General features: G+C 37.7%; 1 protein-coding gene across 1 annotated transcript in view; it reads left to right on the top strand.

Annotated features, from left to right (window-relative positions):
* LOC121316408 (rho guanine nucleotide exchange factor 10-like) overlaps positions 1 to 14,670 on the top strand; it is a 33,794-nt gene that overhangs the window by 5,065 nt on the left and 14,059 nt on the right. The window contains exon 2 of the mRNA XM_041251480.1: positions 8,432 to 8,539. Coding sequence (XP_041107414.1) covers positions 8,503 to 8,539 — 37 coding nt within the window. The 5' untranslated portion in view covers positions 8,432 to 8,502. The remainder of the gene's footprint in view (positions 1 to 8,431; positions 8,540 to 14,670) is intronic.

Here is a 14,670-nt window from a genome sequence, read left to right as displayed (position 1 = left end):
ACAGTACAGTGCTGTGATTTCATTAAGGCTCAAGCAACAGCATTACTTTTCTGGAACAGATGTTTTTTTTTTTTGTTTGTTTTTAGTAATTCAGGATATACAAACAGCATATCAAAATACTCTACATAAAAAGTTTCTGACTTTCTGGTACCAACAGGATAAAAACAGATTTATGAATCTCACAGATGATGCATCTTTAGCTCCAGCACTGTTTGACTGTATAGCCTGTGTTTTAAACAGGGTATTTGTAGTGGGTAATGCATTGAGTCATCATTTATGTGGAAAAGCTATTTTAAAGTAATTACAGTATGTGGGGAAGCTAAATATAGTAGATGTTGCCCTGAGAGGGGTTGTAACCCAGAGATGGATTGTTGAAACAAGTTGTGTCAAACTGTAATACTTTCAGTGTGATACAGTATAGGAGGTGTAATGCTGTGTCCCCCCCAAAGAAGGTAATCTGAAATGTACCTGTAGATCCTAGTTATTCAAGGGAAAATATCCTGAGAGAAGCACATTTAGTCAGACTATTGTTAGTTGAGATAGTACTTGATTGATTGATTTTCACATACCATATGTGAGGTAATTTTACTGCTTTTAATATGTAATAATGACATCACCAGAACATAAGTGATAGGCAAAGAGTCCCAGGCTTCCAACATCGAAAGCTATGCTTCCACTGTCCAAGACCCTTTCTGGACTTCATTCATGGGCAGGTTGAATGAGCACACAGGATTCAAAACTGGAAATGACATCACAGATACTGATTGCCAAAGGTGTATTTTTTTTTTTCTTGTTTCTTTTTTTCTATGTTCACATTGCTGTGTTGTGATGCTGGTATAAAATGTTACACAGTGTAACCCACTTAAGTGTATAACCTGTTTTTTTTATATCTATACACTTAAACAGAGTATACATTTTAGCAGGCTGGTGATCTGCCATCGCAATTCTTAATATTGCGTACCGGTAAGAAAATGCATGCTAACCTCCTCTTAGGTTTCTTTGAGGTTTCACTTAATTCAGGCCAATTCATTATTTTACATGAATAAGAAAACACAGAACCATCAGTTTATAACATCTCTGATTTAAATCTACAGTAAATGGTAAACAATGCGCAGTGATGCTGTGACAGAGAGCGAATGAATCCTAGTCAACACTCTCCCTCCCAACCTGTGAGGGCACGGTATATCCGGAGCAGAGTGCCCCGGAATGGATGGTTTGGCAGTTCATTCCAGGGTCAGTCGGAAGCCAGCCATCCGGGAAGGGGGCGGGTGTCGTGGAAGTTTACACCTCAAACTCTTGTGGAGCCAGATGGAGAGGATCCCTTGCGTGGACTATGAAAGCAAGGATCCATTCTTGATTGAAAGGGGTAGGAAGAGTGGATTGAGTGAGAGCTGAGACCATGTAGTTTCTGGCAGATTGAAGGCTCTTGGATAGAGTTGGGTTTAATTGAATACCAGGTGCTGGAATTGCAGGGTCTGCAATGGAACTAAAGTAGCTTCGGATATCAGTTGGCAGAACCTGGAGACCTTCATTGATAATGTGCACAGTGGGTAGATTGTCACTGAAAAAAAAGATTGATTTCCTAGTTCACTGGTGGCCCCAGAGTTTGGCAGCTGATATTATAGGGTATAATTCCAGAAGTGTTGTAGCCTTGAGGTGCAGGGATACTTTTTGACTCTCGGGGCTACCTGCTAGAGAACCACCCATGAGTCCCCCGAATCCTAGGAATAATGCATCTGTAAAAAAGGACAAGTCATGGGGGGCTGAGGTGTAGTTTTCATAGAGTGAAAGCCCATTCTAGTATTGAATTAGTGATGCCCACATTTTGATTTCCTTTCTGGATTCAGTGGATATTTTTAACTTAGCCTCCAGGCTTGATAGTATAGGATAGTTGTTATTTGGAATTGATTAATGAGGTATCCAGTTTTGCGGGAGGGAGGCATGCATCGAAATTGTTGGTGTCCAAGGTGATGCCTAGAAATTCTAGAGTGTGTAATGGGCCGATGCTTTTCTCCTCAGAGAGGGACGCTGAGTTCTGAAAATAGTGTTCTGAGCTTTGTGATTGCTTCTGCTGGGGGATCCAATAAAGGGGAGATCAGGAGAAAATCGCCAAGCAGGTGGAGCAGATATGGTACTCGGCAGGAGTAGTAAGAAGAGAAGTAGAGAAGTAAGCAGCAGTGCGCTTTAGAAAGTGAATTGAATATCTTGGGGTTGCTGCGGCAGCCGAAGGTGAGTTGTGTGGTGACATAAAACTTTCCTTCCCGACAGGTTCCAAACAGGTGACGTAGGGAAGGATGGATGGGCATAACTTTGAAGGCATCAGATAGGTCTGCTTTGGCTAGCCAGGACCTGTGACCTGCTGATTTGATTAACCTGATGGCGTCTGAAATTCGTAGTGCAAAGAAAATGGGTTGTTGGGTATGAGTGAATTTATGCTGAACGTAGAGCATCCTCATGGTGCAGAGAGATTGATGATTAACAGCTTTTTTTCCTGATATACTCCTGGGTGGCGATGCCAATGGGGTTAATCCTGAAAGAAGAGAAAGGGTGGCTGAGAATTCCTGCCAAAAACCCTTTGTCAGTCTCAGATTGAATAAGAGTACAGACTGATTGAGAATCCACAGTTGCTGAGTGGAGGTTATTGCAGTTACACAATTATGTTGGGATTCTTGTCAGGCCAGTAGAAAAGCCGTGCTGCAGACCATCAATGAGGTAACTTGTGAATAGCTGATCGGGTGATGTTGAAGGGCTTCAGTCAGTGCAGGGATGTTACTGGGGTAGAAACTGCAAGTAGCTTAGAGCGTTACACTTAGGGGTGGCTGGGCGGATGGATTGAGAGTGGATGTCACCGCAGTGACTGCATATATGTAGATTCCTACAGTATTTAGAAGAGCAAACAGATGCATTGAAATTGTTGCATATTTGCTTGGATCCGGCAAACGTGATGTTGCAGCTGTATTTATCCATATTCCTTGAAGAAAGCGGAGCTGATGCATTGGATGTATGGTGGAGTGGAAGGGGCCGCTCTGAGAGGTGGATGCTCTAGCAGTTTTTGGATACAAGGATGTAGAGTGCTGTAGAAGCGCAGACTGCGCTAGCGTTTGCTTTTAGCCCTCCGAAAACCCTGTGAATAGGTCGGAATCTGAGGCAGCCCAGTTGATTACTAAATTATCTGATGCTAGAGTGGAAGCAGCTTTGGCTGCAAAAGCTTTGTGATATTAATAAAACATCGTACCTCCATATCTGACTGATAAATTTGTAAAATAAATAAGCCAATTCCAAGCAGTGATGTGGATAAACAGTGCATAAAATGCCAACATGAATTCTCTCAAGGTCAGATTTCTGAGCAAATGGGGGTCGCTGGATTTGTGTAATGGTAAGGTCCCCATAGTCTACTGTTAAATAAAATTGAAATGAGATTTATGATTTACCTTTGCCGATGTGTTGAATGAGAGACTTTATATCCTCTCAAATATTAAGATGGATCTGCTGGATGGGATCTGCTTCAGCTGTATTTCTAGGTTGCTCCGCTACTGCTGTGAGAGGAAAGTTGGCGAGGAGGAGGGAGCACTGGTGTAGCAGAAATGTGAGTATAATACATATTGGAAAAAGCCAGGCGATCGCTTCCTACCAGAATGTTTGTTGTTTTCATGCAAGATTTGCAGGAGTTAGGTAAGCGGCCAATCTTTGTAGAACAGCTGGTCCGGGGTTGGGTCTGCTGGCTGTGGCACTTTGACTTCCGTGATCCTGTAAGAGGTCTAGTTGCAGGTTAGAGTTTGGCTTGAACTGTAGAAGGTCCCACTATTTCGCCTGAGCAAATTGTAGAGCCGTCCATGGCGTTGAGGCGATTCCTGCATAGAGATTTCCTGATTTCCAGATTTCGGAGTGGTTGTTCATGCTGGCAGTATTTAGCTCAACGGAGAACAAGGTTACGGCGTATCAAAAAACAAAACACCTGACAAGGGAGATAGGCGTGAATGGGCATTAAATAGGAATGATATGACAGCAGCCAGATGATGATTGACAGGAGACGAAAATTAGAGCCCTAGCTCGTGCCCCCTGAATTCCACTTAAAGGTTAACATTAATTAAAAAAATATATATATATATATATATAATACTGTTGAAAACTGTTGACTTGGACAAAACTGAATGAAGTGGCAGCCCCATAAAACCAAAGCAGCGCAAGAAGCAAAAAAAGCTACAGCTAGATCTCATTAGTATAGTTAAGTAGACCTATAGGAAGGTGTTTGAGATGAATTCTGTTATTCAGTTAGCAAAAATATATATATTTTTTTTTTGTGCCATCTCTCTAAAAGTTTGTCAGGCTTAACGCAAGTGAAGGACGGCTGACAGAGCATAAACAAATTTTGTTTGATTATGTAAGAGGAATTTTCAAAACATTGTACCCATGGCTGATTCATCCGTTTTACTGGGCTTTATTCCAGTTTGCAACTTAAACTTCCTTACTACATTATGTACTACATTGATCAAATTGACAATTCAGGGTCCCTTGATTGCTGGATGATGATGTTCTGTCTTAAATCCATTCAGAACTATCAGCTGTCTCATTGCTCCAATAGGGAAGCCATCATTTTTAAGTGGTGTTGAATAAAGCGCATTTCCTGCCATTTAAGTAAATTGCCTCAGGCAAAAATGTTAATATTCTGAATCGAGAAAGTCTTTTTTTCTAAAATATTTGCAGTCAGTTTAGCAGTCTTTTTTTAAACCAATGTTCTTATGCAAAAATGTCCTAAAAACAAAGGTATGAATAGTATTGCTGCATCTATTATAACTTAATACATAACAGCAAACAATTGAATGGTTTGATCAGCCTGTACTGTGCACTGCTGATTTATTAAATTTTTTTTCTACACAAAGATTGCATTTTCAGTATGCAGCAGAGCACTGTGTTTGCTACAAATGTTCTTTGTTATTCTGAGAAGTAGTTTGCAGAAAACTGAAGTGTGCCTGAATGCCACAAGCCTGTAATATATTTATTAAACACAAATTTCGGTGAAGCCAGATAGACTACATTTTCCCTTGTTCTCCCCAGCAAAATGGACTTAATGGCTGAATACATTGCAACTGCTCATCCAATTAACGGACATATGTGGCATGAAGTGATGACTCTTCCTGGGAATAGACAGCAGGTCACATTGACTTTCAATTGCCTACAAAATGAAAACAAAGTACAGGGAAGATGATGGTCTGTATTTTAACCCATTAGTACCATATACATTTCACAAAATCAGAACACAAGCTGTATTTATTTAATTTGATACATTACATTTAGACTTTTGTGGTTAACAAAACTATTGAAAGTTATAACAATATATTTTAACAATATAGTTAAAAATGCTCAAAACATTTACAAAATAGTCTGTCCTTAAATGAGCACAATGGCATTAAATGGTTAATAACTGAAAGTAGAAATGTGGGACATTAGGGAAATGTGCAATAGTAGAACATTTGGGATCAGAGGTAAAAAGACATCAAGCTTTGATACCAGATTTCACTTACAAAATTTGTAATCTGGATTAAAGCGATCTGGATTTTTTTAATCATATTTTGTGATTCGAGATTACTTTTATTTTTGGTTTTTAATCTGGTTTTTCAGAAAATATCACTGCTGGATTCCATTTATCTAGATTAAAAATAATCATGATTAAGAAATACAGTTTTCAGAGTAATTCTAATAGTTTTTAGCCTATTTATTTTTAAATGGGCCTAATTTAAAAAAAGTAAGATCAGTGATAATTGAGTATTAACACATGGGTTTATTTCTTTATTATGTTTTATAAAAAAAAACTTGGACAATTAATTTTAATGTTGCTGCACATATAAAGCATGCAAAGAATATTTATTTTATTTACTTGACAGAGTTTAAATAACTAAAACGAGACGCACAATAGAACGCATCAAGTTGCTGTTTTGCCTATGGAACCTCTACGAGCAAAAACCTGCCCCAAGGGTAGTAAATTGTGCATTCGTCTCTGGAAATTCTAAAATGATTTTTTTTTTTTACCGCTAGAGTGAGGAAACTAGCTGTGGAATCCACTGTGTTAAGGAAGCTGGCCTAAACTTGCATGTAACTGCACAAGTCAGCATGATTGTAAAGTAAGACGGATCTTGTCTCTGTACACAAACATTGGATAAGTTAATGCAGTTACTCGTTCCTGAAATGCCACCAACCTTGACTTGCTGGATAACTGCATTTTGAATCTGAAAAAATAAGGGAATTGAACACCTGAGACAATGAGATCCAATATCCAAAACATTGCAGTTTGTAACATTTCTGCAGGTGGCACACTGTTAGCACCTCACCTTTCACTTTAGTTTCCTGTATTTACGGGGGCGGGGTTTGGACCCCCCTTCCCTCTCCTCTTCTCAGAATCATTCAGCAACTAAAAACGGACTCAGTTGCTTTGTTTCAAGCTTGTGAGTTACTCATGAAACTCGATTTTCCGACAATCAAAACTGACCTTCAGATTGACTTGCTTGTTATTTGCCCTTGTCATTTTTGTTGTTTTTTTATGTAATTATTAAACTGTACAGAGATCTTGCACTGCTGTAACAGACACCTACAAAAAGTTTCAAGAAGAATTAAGTAAGCCACAATGGCAGTTTTCCTGTGTCAGGAATTTAAGAATTTCCATTTTTTTGTTTAGGTTCACAGGCCTCATCTGTGATTTGTTTGTTTGTTTGTTTGTTTGTTTACAAAATAGTGATAAAATACTGAAATCCATTCATTTTCATGCAAGGTCTCTTCTGTGGAGGATTTAAAAAAAAATGCATGATGACCTCAAATGAGAAAAAAAAAAAAAAAAAAAGAGATGGTCAATGAAAAATATATTTGTATTTTATATTTATGTATATATTTTTTCAGCTATTTAATATTCCATGCATGAAAGGGTTAACTAGCACAGTATATTGTAACTAAGAAATGAAAATATTTTATGGATGGTGTATAAATTCCTGAATAAAGATTTATCTTTGCTTTATTTAATACCACAACCTACAATGTTCTGGACCTTCTCTGTAATTTTAGGGTTTTACACTTGTTTGAAAACCTGGCAAATTTTCCCTTTTGGAATGTTATCAGGGAAGGGTTGCCGAAAATAAACGGAGAAAGTAATATTTAATTGCTGCAGTTGTTTTTGAATACAGTATTTATTTGTTTTTATCTGCTACTGACAAATCAGTTTAGGCTATCTTCCAATAGGACGTATTTGTTGTGGTTGGATGCAGAAGCGCTGGTACAATTTTTATAGTGAGGGTGCTGAACGCCATTGAACAAAACTGAAACACCTGTATATTATGGAAGCCGTGCAAAGTCAGGGATGCTGCCGCACCCCTAGTTCCAGCACCCCTAGTTCCAGCACCCCTGGTTGGATGGTTGTGTGTGTGACTGTGACAAAGTGGCTAAGTGGATACAGGTGCAGGAGTGATGCAGTGCATAAATGAAGCAGACAGAGATGATTGTAATCCAGTTTGGAAAGGGTTTGATTTATAGTTTCCAGGTCTGGCGACCAAACAATAATCCCCTGGCAGTACACAACAATGTGTACTGCATGGGGTAAACAACAACGGGATTGCAGTCTCAAATAATAAACAATAATATCCACCCCGCTATAATACATATACATTCACCAGTCCTGGGTGCATGCAGTAGTGCTCGTGGTGGGTGGTGCAAGTTTATCTCGTGACAGTGGTGAAGTGTTATTCCGGTTTTGTGCTGGCCCAAGGCGACAGCTCTGGAAACGTGTTGGCCGTCTGGCAATTTACAAACAAAACACTCATGATACTGTTACGTTCTCTGGGGTCTCTTGCAGTCCTTCTAGGTTCTAACACAAAGCGAAGTGTCCACTTTTATGCTGTCACACATGACCCCTTGGTAAACGAGTGCACCCTCCTCTCCAATCTGCGGCTGCCATTTCCCTTCCGGGTTAATGCGTTATTGCAACGGAGTCTCGCCCCCTTCTTGGCTGGACGACTTTCCTTGAACCCTGGGAATGATTTGTCAGGCCAGCCCGTCCAAGGAACTCTGTTCTCTCTGCTTGGCACCCTTGCAGGTCAGGAGGGAGATTTACAACCAAGAATCATTGTATTTCAGTCACAGTGACATATGTAAATTGTATTTTTTTTTAAATCTCGGTATGAGCTCAAATGTGCTCTTTCTGCTCTGCGTGCTGTATTGCTGAGTAGGCCGTCGCAGGCTGGGCTCAGTTGGATTCTGTAACCTCTGGCATTTATTTTGAATTTCAGAATTCTGGTTTCACTTTACAGCAAGTATACCTACCTTTTGCAGAAAAAAAAATCCAAATTGTTTGAAGTTATAGAACAGCTTAGAACATTCCTCACACCTTCCTTAACCATACTTTGAAATAAAAATAAAATTGCTTATACAGTTAATTTATTTCCTTCGGCAGGAATATGGTAATTCCGAAAGGATTCTCGGCTGACTGCAAAATTAGTGTCTCCTAGACAACCATCATTCAGCATGGATGTAGAAGAGTTCCCTCCCCCTCCACCTGAAGGTAAGGGTTGTTCTCTGCTGTGAAAAGTTTATATTTTTGTAGAAAGATGTTATCAGTATTAGTATGTTAAATGGTCCGCTTCTCTAACCCACACTTCACTTGTTTAGAAAATGAAGGAACACAGAAACACCTGCTGAAAACCAGTTATTGGTTACTGAGAAGAATATTCAAAGTGTGAAGCTCATAGTAACTTGTTCTTATAAAATTACAAGAAGAAATTCAGTTTGTAAATAACCAATCGCTGCTTTTCCAATGCCTATTCCAAGGTGCATCATTGATATAATATCAGTATTAAGTTCATTAATAACTTGTAAAATAAATGCTGTGGGAGTTTATTAAAGCAGATGATCCAGGCAGCACATGGGGGTATATCTTGTTTTTGTTGGACATCTTAAAGGGAGTACAGACCTACTTATCTATTAATTCAAAACTCCTTGGGCCTGTATGTTAAACTACATGTAAAGTTTGCTTGCTAACCTGGCTTTTATTTTTAAAGTTTAGCATTAAACTGTTGGTTGGGCTAAACATGTGCTGGTAGACATTATTTTATAGTCATCTTCATATTTCATGATCATTATGCACAGAATTCACTGTGTCCAATAACTTATTTCTGCTATATATTCTCTTGGTGAATTGGAATATGAAAACATGGCCACAAGATGTTCATATGCAAACAAGACAAGGTATAAGGCATGTCAAATTGTCCTGGGTGCGTTTGGAGGTTTGGTTAATGACTCGGTGGACTCTGCCCACCTGTTGCCGGAAGACTTGTTGCCCAAACTGATCCATCCTGTTGCTACCATTACAAAGTATACTACTGTAATTAGTGGTAGAGTTTGACCATGATAGTGCAGCTTTTTGCATCTTGCACATAGTGTTCTGTTTATCCAGTATTAAAGTATCCATGAGTCAAGATAGTTAAAATAGATCCTAGTACCATAGTCTGCCATCTTCTATTCTCAGATGTCCTATACAGTGTATTTTAATACTGTATTACTACTATTAATACTGTCTTGACACAACATATAATCAACTTTGACACAAATTGTAATCTCTCCAGTGTAATGCCAAACATCCTCAACTGCTAATATCTTATAAACCATTTGAGATATTAACTATATATTCAGTGTAATAAAAACCAGTTTGTCAAAAGCTACACTAATAATGCCCTTCACTTTGACATGTGGCCTAAAATAGCTGCAATGCAGTATAGATTATTATTATTGCTATTATTGTTGTTGGGTTTTTTTTTTAATCCTCTAAAACAAATGTTTTAAAATAGCTTTCAAACAAACGCTTCAGTCAGACCATTAACAAATGGATCCCAAACAGCCTTTTTATATGACACACATCAATTGCTGTGAAAGAGTAAACCTCTGCTTTACAAAAACATGTAGGCTGACATTCAGAAATGAAGTCTTGGATTGAGAACAGGAATTTAACAATGCAGTCTGTATTAAGAAGTTTTAAATAGTGCAGTGCACGAATTATACTGTAGAAGATTAGAAGAAAATGTGTCATCCAGCTGTATTTTGGTGTTCTTTGTTTGTGAGATGCCTACATTTCGTATAACCCAGTGCTGACTATTTGAAGAAAGCAAGACAAAGCAGTGGGAAATGAGAACAGGCTATATATTGTTATAAACTGGCAATTGTTAGCATGAGTGTTTTGAGTTTAGCCCTTGAAGTTAATTTCTGACTAAAACCATTTGCTTTAAAACAAGAATGCAACTTGGTGAATCCCTGTAAGTTAGACATATGGTTCGTTTAAAAATCAATTAATATTGTAAATAAATACATGGTCATCTTATGTTTTATGTATAGGGTAACGGTGTAAAACATTTTTTGCAAGACTTCAAACAGAATTGATAACTGTGTACATGTATATGTTTTAGTAAAAAATAAAATAAAATAGAAATGTTAGTTTTTATGTAAGAGACATTACTGATGCCTGCCCTCTACAGAAAAGAACAAAATGGCATTTTACATAGGATTCTTGAGATCCTATCTGGTGACCGTTGGGCAATTCCAGTCATTGTGGCCTACAGAATTTATTATTATTTTTTTTTATGTTTTAAAAATCCACTTGCACACGTTGTCATAAAAATACAAAGGAACATTGTGTTGCGTCAACGGTAGCAGTGTTTACATGCACAAGTCATGACAGTTTTCCTCACAATGTGTTTGCCGTACTTTTCAGGAAATGCGTTGCTATGCAGTTCTGATTTAGGAAACAATCTGCCGTACCAATGCAGATTACTGAATTCATAGTCATTTAGGGGCGGGGATATTTAAATGTCCCTGTCTGCTTACTAAGTAGTTATAGAACGACTCTGAATATCGTGAGAAGAGCTTCATGCATTGCCATGAAGATAAAAACATTTAACAAGAGAAATTAATTCACGCGTTGTCACGCACATTCTGAATTATGCCGTATATTAGCTACTTGTTTGTCTATGGCAAGCCAAATTATCATTTCGAGATATCTCAAATTGCATTTTAAGATATCTTGATCAATAAAAATGAAATAAAGATATTTCTAAATACTATGGAGACCATATGGATTGTGCTGGCTTGAAACACCAAACTGTCATTTAGGGATATCTTAAAATTAGGGTTTTAAAGATATCTCTAAATATCTTCAAATCATTTGAAGATATCTTCAAATAACATCCTGTTTTATATTTGTAATTCATTTAGAACAATTTGTAGATTAGATTTTAGATTTCACTTTGACATTATGGCATTTTTTGTGTTGATCAGTGGCAAAAACTCCTAATTAAATCAATTTTGATTCCATGTTGTAATAAAATGTGGATAAGTCCTAGGGGGGTGAATACCTTTGAGAGCCACTGTATCTATAAATGAATTTGAGATATCTCTAAATGATAATTTGGCTTGCTATAGTTTGCCTGGTTACATTTCCAACACAGAAAATTATATAAAATATAATTCATACCAGTTTTACTACTTAGAATTTATATTTGTATGTGTGTGTGTTGTGGAACACTTGAAAGCTAAATTTCATTAACTCTAGAACTGCAGTTTTATAATACATTATTTAAAATATAACCTACAATATTACATTTTTTATTTATATATAAAGCCTTTTGTTATCTGTACTAGCCCTGGCAGCCATCAGTTCCTTCATTTTGTACAAGGTAGGAGAGATTTCATTTTGAAGCTAGCCACATCGCTTCAGCAAAAGTATTTTGATCAGAAAACTGCGACGCTGCAGACTGCAGCAGCTCGGCCTGTGCTTGTAGTGTCACACATGCAAGAGAAATAATGTTACTTTCATTTTAGATTAAAAACTACTTTTTTGTTTTTACAGTTTTGTATGTGCATTGCCTGTTTACACACTAGTTTTTTTTTAAGTGTTTATTATAGTTTTTGATTTTTTGAAGTAGTGCTTTTGTATGTGGTAAGTTAGAAAATAAACAAATTTATGTTAATTGTTCATTTAAAAACAGCATTTCGGCTGTGCAGATGTTTGATATGATGTTGTCACAAAGACGGCTGGAGTGTGGGACGTCAGACCAGAAACGGGAACCAGGAAATAAACAACAGAGAGGTGGAGTTTAGTGGAGCTGAGCGAATTGTCTTGCTCAGCATTTAATAGTGCACTGACAGAAAGAAAATAAAAGGTTGTAAGACAAACAAAACACAGGACACGGCACTAGTAGCCAAAACAAAGAGATGAAACAAAACGGACTAACACTAAACAAACATGGTGAGCTTCTGTTTGAACTATTATTATTATTATTATTACCTCCTCAGTCTCCAATCCCGTTCTCCACTCACTGAACACACAACCCCACGAGCGAAAAATCATTGTAAACATGCTGCTTTTATGTAGCTGTACCGGGACTCGATTGCTAATCAATCATTCAATTGGAGTCTCGGTACAACTGCACGTGCTCACATATTATTACATTTTACTTGCACGTGAAGTGCTCTGCAATCCTCGTGCCTAAATAAATATACATTTTAAACACTTGTGTTACACAGACCCGTTTAGTATCCTGTGTATCAATAACTACACACCAAGATTAACACACAACATACAACACAAAATACACACAGGGGCGGGCACTTTGCCACAGATGTGCTTGAATAATCCTTTTGAGTTGTATCCGATAGTTTGTCTTTCATTTTAATATGGTCGGTGTTTAAAATGTACCGGCTGTTGTAGGTGTGAGTATAGTTATAGATATATAGTATAGGTAGTGTTGAAGTAGTCCATAAATGTACAGTGTGTGTGTGTGTGTTGGGGGGTGGGGGGTCTGTTTTGTACGGCCTTTCTCCTAGAGATTACGTGATAAGTCATAAAAAACCTTGATTTTGACAGCTGAAACCCTGTGAGCCACAAGCATGACTCCTGCTAGGGTTTACATGGGTTTTTACAGCTATTTTTATCGTGAGAAAGTGACTCTGCCCTTAAATTAACGCTACCAAAAGGATATCAGTTTGCTCTTTCACAGTGTATTCGCGTGATGTCACACAGTCATGATTCTAGGGTTGAAGTGCATGTAAACAAAGCCAGTGAGAGAGATGTTATATTAACTTTGGCTATTGTACTTTGAACAGTACAGTTTTTTTTTTTCCATGTTTTACATTTGTCTTAAGTATCAACCATAAAGCTGCCTGTGCTTGTGAGCTTTTATTTATTTATTTAAATCATTTTGACTATGGGCATGAAGGTGGGCCCATAAAACAGAAAACATATTTAATGTTTTAAACAGTATGTGATGGCCCAGAATACAGGCAATGTCAGTGCCTCATATATCAAACCATTTGAAGTAGTGACTTCCTGTTTTCAAGATCGTAAAAAAAGCCAGCATGCTCAATGTGTTTGTGAATGTGCACCTGACATCGTATAGAGACAGAAAACTAGGAGCTGCTGTTCTAATCAATGATACACAGCTGTGTTATTTGATGTTCTTACATGGAGTAAGTGGCGGGGTTCTGGAAAATAGTGTTACACGTCCCCACGTGTTGCTGTAGCTGTTTAAATAATGTGCCTGTATTTTTTTCTTTTCATGAACATCCTGACAACAGTTTACACTTAACTTTTAAAGTCTGTTTTCAAAGCTCTAGTGCACTTATAGTGTAAGTATTATTGCCCACATTGTCAAACGAGTAACAGCAATAATGATCCATGATGTGGTGTGGAACAGAAAAGCCAGAGCACTTATGTTTTTTTTTTTGTTTGTTTGTTTGTTTGTTTTTAAAATTCGCTACGCCTTTCTTTTGAAAGAAAAGTATGTGATAATGTTGTAGTGCAGTGGTCCTCCAAAGTGGTGCTCGCGAACGAAGCCATGCCTTCGTGCCCGCGGCAGCTGTTCTTAAATTATGTGCCTTAATGTTTCAGGTGATGAACACAAAGGACATGAGGGATCCTCACCCACCCAGAGGTTTAGGTTCTGTGGTAATGGGAGAACATCATATGCTGATCTGATGAGGAAACTGATCCTGCTCTGTTCCATTGTCCATAGGTCTTGCCAGCCGATCTTGCGTTGTTCCACACTCCCATCTCATCCATTCTCCCTGCTTGGCCTGGGAAATGGCCTTTACACACCTGTCCTTTCCTCCTGCTTTTGCACCTCATTGACTACAATCTCCTCCTCAAAGAGCAGAGTGATTAACTTAAGAGAATACACTTGAAGCTTGAGTTTGAATGTAAAATGAGTTTGTTTCTTTGCAAACAACTAAAGGCTTTTTTAAATGAAAAACATTTTTCGAAAGCTGTTTTGCATTATTTTTTAAAGAAATGCTTAGTGATTTCTAAGCAATAACTAGCAAACCAGGAAATAGCAAACCAACCGCAATAATCACAATCAAAGTTTTGCCTATGTTTAGCAACAGCTGGCTTCACAGACCCTGATAAGCACCAGTCATGGCAACTGTAAAGTAAGTTTAGTGATCTTTGGTAGAATTTCACTGCAAAATTCTTATTTTTAGTTTTTATTAGATGCTTAATTCAATATTCTAATATGGTGTGTTTTAATTTACAGATATACTGTTTAAATAAATCCAGCTTTGCAGTAAAAAGTGTTCTCAGTAATATTTACTGCTGTGGCACAACATTGATCAAAGAAATGCATTTTATGTCTATGCAAAGAATAACTA

This window comes from Polyodon spathula, chromosome 5 (assembly GCF_017654505.1).
Source record: "Polyodon spathula isolate WHYD16114869_AA chromosome 5, ASM1765450v1, whole genome shotgun sequence".
NCBI classification, from domain to species: domain Eukaryota; kingdom Metazoa; phylum Chordata; class Actinopteri; order Acipenseriformes; family Polyodontidae; genus Polyodon; species Polyodon spathula.
This window is presented reverse-complemented; position numbering and strand designations above follow the sequence as displayed.